General features: G+C 38.1%; 2 protein-coding genes across 2 annotated transcripts in view; both read right to left on the bottom strand.

Moving 5' to 3' along the window:
* Positions 1-3393, bottom strand: part of LOC131427854 (tubulin glycylase 3B) — a 35974-nt gene extending 32581 nt beyond the window's left edge. Inside the window, exon 1 of the mRNA XM_058591408.1 lies at positions 1840-3393. Within this exon, the coding sequence (XP_058447391.1) occupies positions 1840-3106 (1267 nt within the window). The 5' untranslated portion in view covers positions 3107-3393. The remainder of the gene's footprint in view (positions 1-1839) is intronic.
* LOC131427852 (tubulin glycylase 3A) lies at positions 3081-17256 on the bottom strand. The gene is made up of 4 exons (XM_058591403.1): positions 15522-17256; positions 10139-10651; positions 3359-4316; positions 3081-3211 (listed from the first exon to the last, which is right to left on the bottom strand). Exons 1-3 carry the CDS (start codon positions 16909-16911, stop codon positions 3427-3429), a joined length of 2793 nt encoding a protein of 930 aa, XP_058447386.1. The 5' UTR covers positions 16912-17256; the 3' UTR covers positions 3081-3211; positions 3359-3426.
* Between the last annotated feature and the right edge of the window lie 1214 nt (positions 17257-18470).

Here is an 18470-nt window from a genome sequence, read left to right as displayed (position 1 = left end):
GTGGAACTAGTGCATCACGAAAAATTATTTTTATAAGAATTTACTCATACTGTCATGTCTGTTAGTCTGTGATATAATGGCATAAGTGACGGAATCGGAAGTCAGATCCGAACAAAAATCAAAACCAGTCTATGAAACCGTAAAGCCGTATTTGAGATTAAGTTTGTAAAAATAGATTATGCTGTCTCTGAGAAAATGAAGAGAGTTCCGTTTGGTATGGTATTACCGGAACTGAAAACTGGGAACCGGTAACTAGATAATCAGACCTGTCCAATCAAAGAATGATACGGCTTGATGATTCAAAAGTATTGGCTCGATTCATTCGTGTTGTTCATGATACGCAAAATTTAATTTTTAAACTTATCAGCCTGTAATTCCAGAACCGGAATTCGTATCCAGTTTCGAATGTCCAGAGATATTTTTTTACATGTCGCATTCCTTAGCACAGTTCAAGAGCAGTTTTCCGGGACCATAATCCGGAATCACCGGTAAACAATTTTAGGTGGTTCTTCGGTCTCAATATAGTTCTATACTTTTTATTTCTGAACACATTTTTCTATCTTTTCTAAAATGTCTTTTCGGGAGTATTGTGACCAGTATCCTCGGGGAAGAGCTTCGCTTAACACAGTAAGGGCGAATCCCAATTTTTTTTTGTTTACGACTGCATTTTACAAGATCCGGATGCCATTCAGTTATCGACACGGAAAACACCTTGACTTGCGAGCTCCCGTTTTAGTGCATGGGACAGGAAACCAGTATTGGTATTGATCCTTGGTTTAGATAATTCCATCGGACTTCCCACGACTGTCCTGTTTGGTGGATTTATTAAACCGGAACAGGTGTACCGTAGTGTTATTCTTAGCCAGTTGGGAAACACTACCGATACTGTACGGCTATCTAGGCTGCTTGGAAAGGGAGGTTGATATTGATGGTCAACTTTCATGGGTAAAAAACTACCATTAGTTACGGCATCTTTACGTCAAACCGTTATTAATATTGTTGATATCTACAATCTAACAAAATAATGTCGAAATGATTGTTTACTAGTTTCTTCTTTACTTCTGGTGGCGTCACCTCACTTGAGATGACGCCGATTGATGGCACAACGATTTAGCTATATTGCCAGTTAGTTTTCGTTTATAGTCCAATGGACTTTCTTTTCACTGGACTACAAGTGAAACCTTCGCTATGTGACAACGTGGAGTCTCCGAAGTACGGATGAAAATCCTTTCTTTCTCGCGAAATACTCGAATTTTCACCGCACTAACACGATACGACGTGTTCACTCGTTGAGGGTTTCACCAGAAGTCCGTTCACTAGTTTACATAGAAATCTCTGGAGATCAAACTCCGCAGTTTGAGTTTATGCTGATTGATTTTCAAACGAACTGATCTCGGCGCCAGAAATAGTGATTAAAAACTCCGAAAAGAAACTCACTTCGTGTTCTCTGAGATGACTAATCCAATTCTCACAAACTAAGGCCCCAAATCTTATGATCTCATATACTGCTGTTTAATTTTTATCTGGTTCCGCTACGTATTCCAATGCAAGGAATCGTCCGCAATACAGTTTAAGAATACTTCTCATCGAATTTAGTCATTTCAAATGTCGATTTCATGGTTATTATCAATAATACTCAATAATCCATTACTTCTTCGAGTTAACTCGAACTCAATGATCGAGTTCGAATCGGGAACCATAGTACAAAACATGGCCGAATCTGGATTGGGTTGAGCGTCAATCGAAAACAATCAATATTGAAAAATAGTGTTCAAGTTTGAAACGAACATAATTTCCATCATTTAGAAACTGCGAAAAAAAGTGTCGAGTAATACTTACCGATATATTTCTGTGCAACATATTTCAGCTCCGAGTTACTATCGACGTAGTTGAGCAGCTTCCGGTCATCGTTGAAAATCATGATGCCTAGCCCTCGGCACCGGTTTCCCGGTTTAAGTATCCAAATATTCCGCACACCGTCGATTTTCATATCCGGGAACTGTTTGGCAGCTTCCAGTACCAACTTCTTCACCTGTGCCACCAACGATAGAATTTCATGGCCTGGAAGTGGTTCAAACCGCGCTCCATTGAGTAATAAGTCGGATATCGTGGCTCTATCTTCGGGTGTCAGCAGTGGCTCACAGTACTCCTGATAATCGACGTCTTCGTGGCGACCACAAGCCAGATGATATTTGCAATACTTCATGGCCGTATGGATGATGCCGACCGTCTTGGTACCGTTTTCGTCGAACAGCGAATCCAGGAACTTTGATAAATAGTACAGGAAGCTGGTGCACGCCGTCAACTGGAAATCTTCGAGAAATCTGGTGATGGCATCCTCCGTGTCCAAAAGGTGCGTACGAGGACAGTCAAGTTCTGCTACGCCCATTTCCTGAAACCATTGGATGAACTCGGTAACTTTCACTAGACCTTCCTTCATTGTAAAATCGAAATTGCGCTCATAATAAATACGACTCCGGAAAGGCGTGTAGAAGCGATCTTTCTTGGTTTCTTTCATGTGACGATTTTGCCAGATGAAATCCGCGTTGTGTGGTTTGAGAATTTTCGATATCAATGCTTCTTCGTATTCGTTTCCTTCCTGTGCTTTGTGCAGTAACGAATGTACGGATAGATTTTGTACTAGGCTATTCGAAGCAGTTTGTTTTTCTAGCCAGTTACGTTTTTTGAGTGCTTTCCGTAGAGCGGGATAGGGCCCAACGATCGAGAAAATGTTTTTCTTTTCCACGGCTGCAGCTATTTTTATCTTCAATTGCTTATGTTTATGGAAATTGAAGCTGTAGTTGTGGAAGAAACGCCTTTTCCGATAGTTCAGAACACATTCACTGTCCTTCAGTTGCTTCTTGGTGCGGGGAAAAGTGTTCAGCTTCGGGATACTCCTTCGAACCGCGGAGTCCGAGACTACGGAATCCTTCGCTTTGGTGGTGTGCTCAGCATAAACAACCCGTTTTATAACTACATCTTTGTCCAGTTCTGCGATTTCACGTTTTCTCACATCTAATTTTCCTAACTGTAGCGTAACATCGGATAGATCAACACCGGGACTTTGATCCCATATATCATCGACATGTTTAACCTTTAAATGCATTTAGTTCTGATTCTATATTATATACTCTGTTATTTCACTATTAAAATTTTACGGCAGTAACGGTTTCGATTTATTCAACAACTAATTTTGAAGCACTAGGGAGATCTGCAAGTACAGAAATGTATTACATTCACAACTGCTAGGCTAGGCTAGGCTAGGCTAGAGGTACACGGGAAAGCGACGAGGAAAAACTGTCACGAAACATTGAGCAGAACAGAACACATGGAAACGGTTAACTACATTGGCTCTTACTCATGTCTACTGAGATCCGAACACAATTTCAGTAGGTTCACATAAATCTTCTTCTTTCAACAATGCTGCTAGTTAACCAAATCGTTGGATGATTGTGAATAGTCGCCACACGACTGAGAAGGTCCGGGACTCCTCGATCCGGCATGTTTTTGCAGGCCTAGCCCAAGGGTATAGAAGTTGTTCAAAGTCGAAGTAAGCGTAATTTTTTTACCATTGGGAATAAATTTACTATATCTACAATAAGCGGCAGTGTTTTCACTTGCAATGTTACTCCGTTCGGGATTGGCATTTGCATTATCTACAAAATCATCACATTTACTGGAGGCAGCTTTCGGGTGGTACTTCAGGTTATTGCTACTGTCATTCTGGATACTTTGTTGATCATTAGCACTAGGCGGATTGTTGCGATTTGTGTTAAACGAGTTCAAGGTACTAGCGTAATTATTTTGGAAGAAACTTGTTGTGGCTCGTTCCCAATCTTCGATGTTATCTATGTATGTTTCATTTTCCATCAGGTACCTGGGGTTAGCGTTTCTACGATAGAAACCACCAGTTTTTGCAATGATGTATGATTTTTTTCTCGAAAAATCGTATCGCAGATTGGGTCTCGATGCAAATCCAGATTTCCTAAATAGGGTGGACCGGGCCCGTGATTCCTCGTCATCTGTTGCTTTGGAATCGAACTGTAAACAATCAATAAGATCCATTATTACTGGACCGGTCGTTGCTTTGGGAACCGCTGAAGTCGCTATGCGGGACACGTGCAGAACACTGTGTACGGGCCTTATGGGCAGCATGCGCAAACGATCCTTCTTCGCCGCACTTTTCGGTATGATGCGATGTCCGCGAAGCTGGAGATTCAATCCCATGTAAGCCGGTGTTTTCGGGATCACCTGTTTGTAGATCATCTCAAACGAGCCGGTGTTGGCATGTGGATCGTGGCGTCGGTCGATGACAACTGTGAACATGAAAACAAAATCAAAATGAAAGCATATCTGAATATAACTTGATAGTATGCAGGCCCGGCAGATCAGTTTTGGTCCCAGTGGATAGTAAAAGCAAAGTCTTGGCGTTACATTCTTTTTGTGGAATTTGGCCTTTCTGTTTCAACCGATTCGCAGTCGATTCTTAGTGTATAGAATCATTACATGGCTAGTACTATGGATTCTACTGACACTAAGAATCCTTCCCGGTCGGGGCTCGAACATACGACAACTGGCTTGTATAACCAGCGTCCTATGCATTGAACCGCCAACCCGGGACAATATAAAAGTTGATAGTTTGCCCTCTTGAAAAAAAAGTCGTCATTTTTATTGTTCATGAATGGGAATGAATATACAAGTATCAGGTGTACAACTTTGCTTCCGCCGTTTTCCGATAGGTGGCTGTACCGACTGAGGCTGGTTAAAATTCATAGATGATAATGCCTTTAAAGTGAGTGTGTACAGTGCTTTACGAATTGTCATCGCCGTTTCAGTGACAGTTGTTCTTGTTTTCGTATTATTCACGCTCGAAAATGTTTGTTTATGTGCCCAATTCTCGCCATTTGCGGGAAATTTTACTTTTCTGTTACAATTCGAAAAAAAATGCAACTGAAACGCATCGAATGCTTTCAGAAACTTACGGTGATGCTGCTCTGTGTAAAAGAACGTGTCGGGAGTGGTTTCAACGTTTTAAAAATGGTGATTTCGATGTCGAAGACAAACATGATGGTGGAAGTCAAAAAACCTTCAAAAATGAATAAAAATTTACTACGAGCTCTTGAAACCGGGTGAAACCATCACAGGAGATCGCTACCGAACGCAACTGATGCGCCTTAGTTGCGCGCTAAAAGAAAAGCGGCCACAGTATCAAGAACGACATGGCAAAGTCATCCTCCAACACGACAATGCTCGGCCTCACGTCGCAAAAGTGGTCAAAAAGTACCTGGAAACGCTGAAATGGGAAGTCTTGCCCCACCCGCCGTATTCCCCAGAGGTCGCCCCTTCTGACTTCCACCTATTCCGTTCGATGGCACACGGCCTGGAAGTTCAACATTTTCAATCCTCCGAAGAGTTGGAAAAATGGATTGCTTCATGGATAGCGTCAAAAAGGACTCCTTTTTACGAGCCGGGATCCGAAAATTTCCGGAAAGATGGGAGAAAGACGGACAATACTTTGAATCATACATCTGTAAGCACTTTTTCGCAAAAAAGCTTTTAATTTTGGAAAAAAACGGCAGAAGCAAAGCGGTACACCTAATAGTTTTGTCATTTACTCATTACAGCGTGTAAAAGATCATCAGGACATACACAGAGCTGTGCATTACCATTCTAAATCTAGTTTGTCGGTTATGTTGCGATAGATATGTAAAATATCAACGTTATTGAGTCGATCTTGCAACATTGTTGATCCTGAGTTACCGTTTTTAACCTACGAACAACCGAAATAGTTCGTTCATTCGAACAAGATGATCCTGATACTGTAACAAGTAGATGAACGAAGCGCGCAAACTCTGGAACAAGCACTCTTATCCATTTATATTTTGGTAAGATATGAAACTTTCCTCAGACTATTTGCCTGTTCATTTTGTCTTACCAGTAGTTTAAAAAACATACATCTGCCACTGAGGAAACTTTCCTTGTCAAAATCGTTCTCATAAAATATCCCAGTTTTATCGATATCTGCTGGCTGATCAACTGCACATATTTATAATAGTTTGAAAAAATCGCGCCGAATCATTTTCGAATCGACTTTTAAATGACGAAATCAATTGACCAAAAACTTCAAAGTAAGATTCGCTAAATACGCTGATTTTTTAAATTCAAAGTTCTTAGCCTTTCCTCGTTCGAATCGTTTTGAAATTTTTCGACGAAGCGGAATTTGAAGCTAGCCTTATTCAAGGTCAGTAGCAGCTTGAATGCTCTTGTTCCAAATTTCATCAAATGAAGAATCGCGTGAAGCGTTAAGAACTTCGGAAACTGCTTGTATTTTTTCATACGATCCGATGACGCAAAGAGTAGACCTTGCAAGTATTTGTTTGATATCTTCACACGATCGAGCATTTCAAACAGCATATTCAAGTGAATGGACACACTTGTTTCCATGTAATCATAAAACCCAGACGCTTTAGCTGATACGGCGTTGTCGATTTTCGTGTCCACAGAACGGTCATGAAAAGGTGCACCAATTCACCAATTGTGTGTAATTTACTTTGATAGTCCTCAGAGATTATTATTATTACTATTATTTTTAATATTATTATTATTATTTATCGTTTATTTGACCTTGGCTTTAACCGTTTGGTCATTTGAAACAAGAAGTACAGTGGGCATGTCTGATGTGATGATGATCAGAGATGCGAGGTGAAAATTTCAAATATCTTCAAACAGGATGACTTGGCGCTTTTCAAAAGTCTGCAAAAAAAGTCTCCAACAATCAATGTCTGCAGCACCATATACGAAACCTGCAGATATACAGACAGAACCGCAGACCTGGCATCTCTGATGATTATCTTTCGAAGGTATTTATTAGCACAATGACGCTAAAATGAAATGTAGATTCGCTGCTTGTTTAGAGACGATACTTTTAGCAAGAGCTGTCAGATCTGTAGGAAAATTTTAAATTACTTCACCTTGATCTTAATGTATTGTGCTAACATTTATTTTCAATGGAGCATTGAACTTGCTGCAATACCACTTTTCAAATGTCATAACAAATAACAAATAAAGTATCCAAAATAAATGGTACTTGATCGCTAAATATTCTAGTACTCGAGAAACCAACATTTCACTGTTTAAAAAAAATGTTGGTTCTAAAAAACCTAACCTTACCCAATTTCACACATTTCTGGAGATTTTCCATGTTTAATCGTAGTTGACACTAAAAAAATAGTGACTTCAAAATCGATTTTCTTCTACTCCTAGTTTACTTTTATTGCTGATATTTATTTGTACTATTGACTAAACGAAAAAATCATTGTAAATCACTGATATGAACTGACATTTCGGAAGAACCCTCCTGTTCTTGGATCCATTTTTCACTCGCAGGTGTCGCTACTGGTATTTCCGTTTTGCGACAATGTACCAATTGGCAAGTTCACTATATTTAGGCTCCTATGATTGATATTTCAGCTTTGATGCGTCTCGAACCTCGAAACTTTCTCTTGACATTTTTTGTTGAAGTGCTGCTTCTTCTATTTGCACCATGCCGAATATAGTTGAGTGTAGTGAAATATGTTCAATTTAAGCAAGCGTATGAGTAATGTCAACAATGTGTGCGTAAAAACAAATTCCGGCGTTCCTTTTCCTGATTTTAGTCAATAAATCTTTTATATGGTTGAAAAATAATCTAATAAGTTCATTCTTCTTAAAATTGCAATTCAAGAAAAGCGAAAATCTTAGTCTAAAATTCCTCCGTTTTCCTGAAAACTGCTCGAGAAATATTATTTCAGTTTCAACTTACTTCCACTAATACATTTGATTAGCAACAAACACATTCCTATATGGATTCCCTATTTCAGAAATTAATGCGATATAAAAATTTACGTATCTTCTAGAAGTAAGCCCGCAAAATTTAACATTAACATTAATTTAACACGCAAAAGGCAATGGATATGGAATGTTGTCGTAAAACTTTTTATTTTTTCCGGAAAACTGCTTTTTTAACAGTAAATATTTAGTTTTGTTTATTTTGTGTAGCGCAATCTAATACAAATGCATTGAAGCAGTGTTACTAACTTTTTTTTATTACAGAATTAAAATCTACATTCATGAAATGTAAGCCATTTTCCATCAAACGTTTGGTAAAATATTGATCAAAACTGATATTTCATCCAATAAGTCAGGCTTAACATTTATTTAAAAATAAATTATTGTTAAAAAAGATTATTTGAAACCCAATCGTGCAAGCCACTTTGATAAACTGGTTGCACTGCATACATGAATACATAGATCTATGGCATACGTACCAAATAAAATGTACGTAATACACAAATTACCAACACAAGTTAACTTGGTTTACTCTTGATCCCAAAATTTTATTGCTATTTTGCTCAGAAAGTTCTCTTTGGTAGTGCTGTCTAGTTGAAATATTTGATTATTCGATTTAAAAATCCCATTTCAGGAAATCGATGGAGCTATTAATTTGTTTCCAAAAGTTTTGCTTTTACCTAATCTGCTATATTCTAAGGTACAATGGTAGCTAATCCTTCATCCCTACTTGATAAATGAAAAGCTGCACTTTGAGTAATGCTCATGTTATGTTTTCGACAGACTGACTAAAATTATCATCAACTGTAATCGGTACGGTGAAAGTGACTGTCAGATGAGATACTCGATAGTTCTATGCCCAAATAGAAGTATACTCAGTCAAAGACAGGCGACTTCTTTTGTTTTCTCTCTCATTCCCTTAGTAAAAGTAAATGAAGTAAAAAAAATCAATGAGAGTACTAACAAAAACATGATTGATAAAGTTCATTGTACTTTGCAAAAAGTCATCGGACTTTATTAGTGTAAATTAATATAATTCAATGTTTATGCTGTTTGATTAATATTTAATCACATCGTAATCAAGCAGTGATAGGAGAAAATACCAATCGCATCGGCAATCAATGATCGTCCTGGTGAGTGTAATATCAAGAGAATTTAAGTTCTGACAGATCGGCTCTCAGACACTCAATATATCACGCGTTTTTTTGAGAACGGCTAATAAGCCACCTGTCAACTTCCACTTTCGAAAGAAATTGCAAGCGAGCTATGAAAGATAGAGTAAATTTAACACCAGGCGAAAGAGAAAACTTTTCTATTTCTTCTGGTGTTAAATTTACTCTATCTTTCATAGCTCGCTTGCAATTTCTTTCGAAAGTGGAAGTTGACAGATGGCTTATTAGCCGTTCTCAAAAAAAAAAAAAACGCGTGATATGGTGATTTGTAAAGCCTGGTTGGCAGCAGTCCAGTGACATAAGCTTTCCAATCTTTATCGTGCAAAGTTGCTAGTTGGTAGTGACATCTAGCAGCTCTGGCTCTGACTTTTCTAACCAATAACACTCTTTAAATTGAATCTTGAACAAAATTAGTTTCATTATATGTATGTATTAAATCCGTATTTTGTACGAAATCGATATGTGCGATCTGTATATTACGGATAAATCTGAGTAAATGACAACTCTTTTGATAAATAAAAAAAGAATAAACTCAGTCTGGAATACGGACTGGGTGTTTTTGACGGGGAAACTAGAGTGCCGATAACCAGAGTGACGACATCTCATCCGTAATTTTAGCAACAATTCAAAACATTTAATCAGAAATGTTGCCAGTTTTGTTAGTTTTACATTGTATTTGACAGGCCGTTTGCTCGTTTGGAACAAAGCTGTCATTCCAAACGAACAGCTGTTGTCACTTTGGTTATAGGCAAGGCACTCTAGGGGAAATGAGTGTGTTAGTGGCGCCATCATGATACTTGTGACTACTGTGCCAACTAACGGAGTCGTAATGACCGTTAAAATGATCCAAGAACATAATACATATATCATTGGGGTATTTTCTTTGACTGAAAGTATAAAAAGAAATTACACAGAATTACTACTAATGCTCAGAAAAAGTAATTATTCTGCAGGATTTTTTTTCCAGTATCGGAAAATAATTATAGAACACATTTTTCGTGGTTAATTGGAAAACTTCTTTGGGATTTCGAGTGGGTATTACCTAATTACCCAGCTACCCATACTATCTGCCGGGCCTGACAGTATGAACTCTTTAACATTTACGATAATGAATTAAAACAAAGTCAAATTCACCATACCTCTTATCGTATCCTCGACGCACTGAGGACAGAGCCTAGCAGTTACGCTCGTACTCGGTGCCAAGTCCGGGCTCGAGTTTATCTCAATCAACCACGGATAGAAATCCTCCGTGATCATGAAATCCGCTCCGTAAAGCTCGAACGTGTTCTGCCTTCGGTCCATGTTGTCCTGGCAGGCCAACAACGAACCAATGATTGCCTTCTGCATTCCCGGATAAATCCGCTCGGACCACATCTCGTACTTTCCAATCTGGCGTAGGTACGCCTGAAACGTATGACAGTCCCACATGTTCTCGTGCGGCAGCCGTTCGTCGCGGACTGCATTGTGGTACTTTTTCTGGATCGCATGATTGGTCAAATGCACCGATTCGTGGTAGTTCATTAAATTGTACTGTTGGGAACTGAACCGGAGGTAGCTTTCCTTGTAGAACCATACGATTAGCGGCTGCACGCTGGTGATCAAGAACCACTGCCGGATGTCGAATTTTGTGTTGTGAATGATGAGGGGCCGTTCTGTAGAAGAGTAAAGAGAAAGAGAACGTTTTGTAAATGTAACTAATTTTACGTTGAATCAATTGAGAGACTTCTTCAATAACAACTAAAAAACTGACTTCGACTATCAAATGAAATATTCACAATAAGGTTGTTCTGTGACGGTATGAAGCTGTCACTGCGGCAAAGACAGAAACATGTAAATCGTGATTACTAACCTTTACGGGTTAAATATAGTTCTCAGTAGGATACATACGGTCGTCTAGACATGTTGCAACATGTTTCTTTACTTTACTACCTGGCCGGGTGTACACGCTTATGTACTGGGTGGTATGAATTGTATTCCCGGCAAGTACATACACGATTGGTAGTACAACTTTTAAAGGAAATGCAATGCAATGGATGGATGGATGTGTTGTATTAATGTAGAGGAAGGTGCAATCACATGCTTAACAAGTTGAAAATGAAAAGAAAAATCAATGATTGAGTCTCTTTTTTATAACCAAGAGATATTTAACACCCACAAAATCAAGAATAATGAAAAGAATAAAGGTAAGTTTAAATTTCCGAAAAATTGGAAGCCTGGTGCAGGCACATAAATGCATATAAATTACATAAACTTAACAGTTATTTTGGAAAAATAATAATTAATTATAACGGTATGGTTACCAATTTGTAGCTCGCTGTAACCCACTTATACGCGGCGGGCAGATTTCCCCCCAGACGGCTGGCTATGTCTGCCAGCCATTTTTGCCGGAATTCTGCCAGAATTACGGTAAAAGTCTGGCAACAATGCAACAACCGTTTCCGGCTGAGAATTTCGCATAGCGGTTATCAACGGTTCTTTTCTGAAATATTCTTGCCATACAAGATTGGCAGAACCGTTTTGTATCGGTTCTACATTTTAAGCGTCTTAGTTTTGTTTTTTCAATAAAAGATGCATATGAAAGGCAATGTTATTGCCCTTCATATATACTAATCATGGAAAATGTTATTGCCAATAACATTGCTTTCACACTACCAAACATACCCATATTTCAATGTCATTTATCTCGTCTGAAGATTGGTTTTTTGTACGTACATGCGGGATTGACGAATATCAAATGAAGTCGAATAAAAAAAAGAAAAATGAAAGAGGAGGAAAATAAACAAGACACGTACGGCGAGATAATGGCGCAATTTCGCCTGGACAATTTTGACAGCAGCCGGAATGCAGCCAGCCTTCTGACGGTTGCCAGAATTCCTCACAAGCGGGAACCTTATGTGCATTCTTAAAATCTGGAGAAGGATCGGCTCAGTAATATTAATGTTCGAGATCTGAAAATAAATAATGTTTAAACCAACGAAACTTTTTTTGAATTTTCATATTTGGATTGAGAACCACAAAAAAAAACTACTCTTTAATCTCATTGTTTATAGCATTTTTACGCAGTTCGGCAGAGCTGTAGTGAAGGTGAGGCGAGTAAGGTGACCGCCTCGGGTGCCAACATCCAGGGGCGCCAAAACATGCTGGAACTGATTGAAATTTGTTGTACAATCCGACGGCAACATTTCATAAGATCACATAAACCAATGAGAGTTTCTCTCTGTTTACTTTCACTTTCGTTAATATCTCTATAATTTTAACGTGTACTTTCAAAATATTCGTGTAGAATGAAAGACAATATTCCCATGTTTCAAACAATTCCAAATATGTAACGAACATTTGTATAATAACGCAGATATAGTCGAAAGAGAAAGTAAACAAAGAGAATCGGTCAATTGTTTTAGGCCCTTCTGAAATGTTGACGTCGAATTTTCCAGGACTCACCCTGTTACAAAAATCAGATGAAATGCCTCCGTAATCACTGTTATTTATTTACATTGAAATGCAACTTTACTGTCAATTAGGATACAGAACCGCCATTTAGCGACATTTGATTTGCTCATTGAGAAGATTCTCTTTCTACCAAAAATTCGTTCTCTGAGAGGAATTGCAATTCCCGAAAATTTGCTGTTGGGAGGTCCAAATTCAATCAAATGTGTGTATGCGTAAAATCCTCATTTCAATGCTACGTGAAAACGTATGTGATTTTTATCCATATAACTTTTCTTGTAATACTTGTGTGAAGTACATGTGACACAGAATGAACCCATGAACTCTTAGTCCACATTTGTATCACATAATCCCTTCGTGACTCTTGTTGTAGATTCTATAGAATAATTTTGTGAAATTTACACGAAGTTCATTTAAATTGTAGGGGAAGGTGTTCGGTTGACGGCACCCCACCGTAACTTTTGACAGAAAGCAGATAGCGTCATTCCTACAAATATCATGTGTGTGTAATAGCAGCACGTTCTTCTTGTGCCGAATATCAAAGCAAACATACGCTTAAATTTTTTGCTACACTCAAAACAATTTTAAATTGCGTGAAAATCAACACAAAGGTTTTTTATGACTTTTTTATAGCATCATAAATTGAAAAGCATCAATTGAAAAGGTGAGTGGATTGAATATTTATGAGGTGAAATCGATCTACTTCGTGATTTTATACCGGATGCTATCAAAATTTTCTCAACCAAAGCTTTTTTCGTCATTTTCATAATGATTAATTATGATTCATTATGATTGAATTTTCTACAGTGTGAGATAACCATAAATAACTCATAAACTCAGTTCTCAAACTCAAACTGAATCATTGAGAAAAACTCATCACGCTTTTTTCGCATCGCAACTGAATTCAGAACATGAATTCTGGTCCGCCTGAATTATGAACTTAATTTACGGTTTAAAATTCAGTATTAGAATTCAGTTTCAGAATTTAGTCCAAAAATCACTGGAACTGAATCCTAATTCTAGATTCTGAAACAAAATTTTTGAAATTGAACTCGGTATCAGAATTCACTTGCTGAATTCAGGTTCCGAATTTAATTCCTCAGTTTAGTTTCAGAACTCTATTTCAGACTTCAGATTCCGAATTCAAAACCTGAATGCCGGAATTGAATTAGGAACTTGGGTTTTTGTACTAGATTTTGGAACTGAATTCAACTAGATTTGGAACCTGAAAATGAGTTCAGTTCGAGAATTTCATAACTAAATTCATGAACTGAATTCTTAATCTGGACTCCGAACGTTAGTTACACACTCTTAGAAAAAATGAAATTTGCGTTTGACGTAAATTCAAGTATGCCGTAATTTCTTCGGCGATGAAGCAATATTACTTCTCCTAACATGTAAAAATAAACTTTGCGTCTGTATCGATGTAAGCTTCAGCTACATTAACTGTGAAGTTACTGATATGACTTATCTTTGCATGCTTTGAATTGTGAATGTAAGTGAATCGCGACGCTCCATTTATGTGCATATTTAAGGATGTAAATTTTTCTTAGTGTGCAGCATTAAAAAAAATAAAATTCACGCTTGACATAAATTCAAGCATACCGCAATTTCTTCGGTGATGACATAATGTTGCATCTATTAACATGTAACAATATTTTTTGAGTCGGTTTCGATGTAAGATTCAGCTAAATTAATCGTGAAGTTAATGGTATGACTAACCTTTACATGCTTTGAATTACGACGTTCCTTTTGTGTGCAACTATAAAGATGTAAATTTACACCATTTTTTCTAAGTGTATAAATGGTGGCAACTCAACAGTCGTAAACATCAGAAACATCGATTCTGTTTAAATGTACCTTTTACCAGCCAAGCAGATGTATGCTTCTGTGGCTGATTCGATTAACAGACGTACTTTGTGATTAAATGATCAAGTCGCGGCGATCACTATCAGTTTTTTTTTCATTTCAGTAAATTTCATGTCATGGAATTTAAGACACAATATTGAATGTTCTTCCACGTAAATTTGCGTGAACTGGGAGGCTACATTTATGGGCATCCATTAAGATGTAAAATCACAGGTTTTTCGAAGTGTGACACACTTAGAAATATTTACATCTTGATAGATGCACATAAAAGGAGCGTCGCGATTTACTTACATTCGCAATTCAAAACATGTAAAGATAGGTCATATCATGAACTTCACAGTTGATTTAACTGAAGTTTACATCGATACAGACGCAAAATTTATTTTCATATGTTAGTAGCTGTGATATTGTGTCATCACCGAAGAAATTACGGCATGCTTGAATTTACGTCAATCAAAAATTTCATTTTTTCTAAGAGTGTAGAGTACACACTCTTAGAAAAAATGAAATTTACGCTTGACGTAAATGCAAGCGTACCGTAATTTATTCGGCGATGACACAATATTACATCTATTAAAATGTAAACATAATTTTTGTGCCTGAATCGATGTAAACTTCAGCTTACCTGTGAAGTAAAAGTTATCTTTACATGCTTTGAATTGTAAATTTACTTGAAATACGACGCTTCTTTTATGTGAATCTCTATAGACGTAAATGTACACAATTTTTACTACGTGTGTACACGCTTATAAAAGCTTACATCTTAATAGATGCACATTAAAGGAGCGTCGCGATTCACTTACTTTTACAATTCAAAACATGTAAAGATAAGTCATATCATTAACTTCACAGTTAATTCACAGTCATCACTGATGAAATTACGGCATGCTTGAGTTTACGTAAAGCGTAAATTTCATTTTTTCTAAGAGTGTAGTTTTACTATCACTAGTTCTGCGTTATTTGTGTGGTAGAATGTAGTTGTCGGCAAAAAGTTATACTTTAGTATAGATGCACCGTGACATTCACTGGAAGCGAAACAGTAAAAGTTACAAAATTTGCACATTCAATGCAACGAACTCTGACATTACACACCCGCCCATTTTTCGTCGCTATTTAACAGTTAGTCCATTTTTGATGCAAAATTCACACTGATAAGAGAACGGAACGGAAGGAAATTGCGAATAAACAGTTTAAGTTGAAGCTTACCTATATATTTCTGTATCACATATCTGGTTTTGCTCACAATCGGTGGATTGACCATCGTTATAATCTGCTTGATATTATTCATCAAGTGGATCCCTCTACCGCGGCATTTGTTTCCAGGTTTGACGATCCAGATGTTCAAATATCCATCCAGCGAATACTGCGGCCAGTGATTTTTTAGCTGTTCTAGCACCTGTTTCGCATCGGTCACGTATCCTTCGATAACACGCGCATAATCTTCATCATTCATAATCTGAACTTTACCATCCTCGTGCGTCAGTAAAAAGTGATGCGTTAGAAAGACATCCCAATCGTGATCCCAAATTTTGGTGTCTTCTTCGACATCTATGTCATTGTGCAGGCAGTAATCCAAATATTCCTTACAACGGGACAGAGCGAAATGCAAACAAGACCCGGGAACCTTTCCCTCATCGGACAGAATTGCTTCCATTCCTTCTTTGGCATGTGTCTCAATCAACCATTTCAGAAGACCCATGGAAGCTGTCAGGCGAAAATTATCGATGAACTCGTTTAGCTCCTCTGGGTTCCAAACATTGTAACAGCGAGGGAAATAGGTTTCCGACATGCCTTCCTCGTAGAACCAATGGAAATCATGCAGAGCAGAGCAGAGGCCTTCTTTAGTCGTAAAGGTTGCCTTGCTGAAGCGATTGATCATCAGCGTGGAATTTTTAGTCATCTCTAGCCAATCGGTTTTCTCTCTCCGAGCCGTCCAAAGCAGATCAATGGGAGTGTGTTCGAGGAAGCGGGACATGATACTGCGTTCACATTTTGAGATGTGGTTTTTGCGAGATTCACCCGGTTTGCGTTCCGGGAGCTGCTGAACCAAATCTTCCAAAATGAATCCCGAGGATGAGGTGGTAGCCTGCGGTTTCGCACGAAACCCATCCAGCTTTTCCACCCAGCCTCGTTCGACCAAAGCACGCCGAACCGTATGGAATGATCCACGTAGTAGAAATACCCGATGATGTTTCGATGCATCGTGCACTCTTTTCCTCAACTCATTTAAACGATCCGCGTTGATCCAATTATTCTTGAAAGGATTGATGAATTTAACTGTGGCTGTCAGTGGCCCAACGTTCCCTTCAATGGTTTTAACCGCCACAACTTTGACCTCCTTATCCTCTTCATTCCCATTGCCATTGCTGGCAGATTGTCCTGTTTTTCCGTTCGACCTATTTACTACACCGTCTGCTACTGATGGGTTGATTTCATTATCCTTGTCATTTTCACTTTCGATATCCTTCTCACTAGAACTGCAAAAGCCCTTATCACTATCACCACTGGTACTGCTGGTACTACTACTGCTGCTGCTGTTGCTGCTGCTGCTGCTACTACTGTCACTCCTACAGGCATTGATTTCATTCTCCATCATAATCAAAACTGTGACACAACAAACCTCATTTTCTTCAAAAACAAAAATGAAAAAAGAAAACACTATTTATGCCATCAATAAAGCACCCATATCCTCCTGGAACAAACGCGAAAATACCGGCCTCGAAAACAACTAGGACTTCTTAAACCACCACCCGCTACCAACTGAAATTCACTAAGCACCTATCTCCTACTACCCACTCCACTGATATCCTACCGGACTCATACCACACAACGAATCGCAATAAATGGGGGGAGGAAGCAGCCACTATCACTACTCTCACTATCACACACCGGATGCTCAGTCTATGCTTTGCTTCCTTTTCCTAGTACCTCCGAACGAATCCACGGTTGATCTAATACTGGTCGCTTCCGCACCAGAACCAGCACTTTTATAAATCAAATCCCTACGGCAGCAGATTGTTTGATCCTCGCTCAGTGAGCTTTCGGTTCGCTTTGGAAAACACTATTGAAAGTTTTCCACCAACGAAATATCATGCAAAGCATATCTTTTTTTGGGCCTAGGTTCGAACTGCAGCATAGCTAGGAACATACTATGGGCTGTGAAGGACGCCGAACGTTCGTTGGTTGTTCATTGAAAGCATGTTTTGGAGGTTTATACAATCCACAACCACACGAATGTTATAATGTTCATCAGAAGAAGGTGGGCGGTGATACGAACCAGTCAACAAGTCAGCATTCCAGAGTATTAGAGGAAAGTGGTATAATGCACTGACTTCCTTTCTCCAGCATTCAATAATTTTCTAAACTAAAGTTTTATCACTTGTCTACAAGTTTGTCAGTTGTCACCTTCTGCAAAATATGAATAAACTGAAAATATCATTAGGCATCGACTAAATTAGCATTTTATTCGTATGATAGCCTAATAGTCGATTTCTATTTAGTAACTAACTTTTAGCCGTGCTGATGTCTATATTCCTGGTTAAAACATGCAAAGAAATAAAGTCTTATATATATTTTATATATCATATTAACGATTTATAACGATTATTGAAGCAAAATGTAGCATTGGGAGGATCGAAAATGCTGGTTTCCAATTCAAATCAGGGTTGCCCCATCTAAATCTATATTTTTCAGAAGAAAAATATGTAAATATGTATCGGAGCATCAAAAATCTATATTGAAATGTATGTGAAAATGATAAGTAATTGAAGCACAACAAAATGAAAAATTTAATGAAATCAATACTATTCTTCGCCAGAATTTTATGATGTTGAAGTTGAAAAACTTGTAGTAGGTAATGTTAGAGACATAATCGCGAGATTGACGTAGGGCTGCTGTCGACAAGGAGCAGATCACTTTAAAAATGCAGATTTATTTAGGTACATTGTTCTATACTAATAAATTATCCATTTCAAGTAAAATCTCATTAGATCTTCGTAAAATGCTTTGGATTCTGAAAAGAAACAAAGGTTACCATTTCTCCAACTTTCAACACAGTTGACAATTATTTCCACTGGCAAAATTCCGGCGAACGGCGCACAAAGTAAATCTGCCACATGTTTGTGTGCCCTTCCCTACAGCGCTAACGTTCCGTAC

Source organism: Malaya genurostris, chromosome 2 (genome assembly GCF_030247185.1).
Source record: "Malaya genurostris strain Urasoe2022 chromosome 2, Malgen_1.1, whole genome shotgun sequence".
NCBI classification, from domain to species: Eukaryota; Metazoa; Arthropoda; class Insecta; order Diptera; family Culicidae; genus Malaya; species Malaya genurostris.
This window is presented reverse-complemented; position numbering and strand designations above follow the sequence as displayed.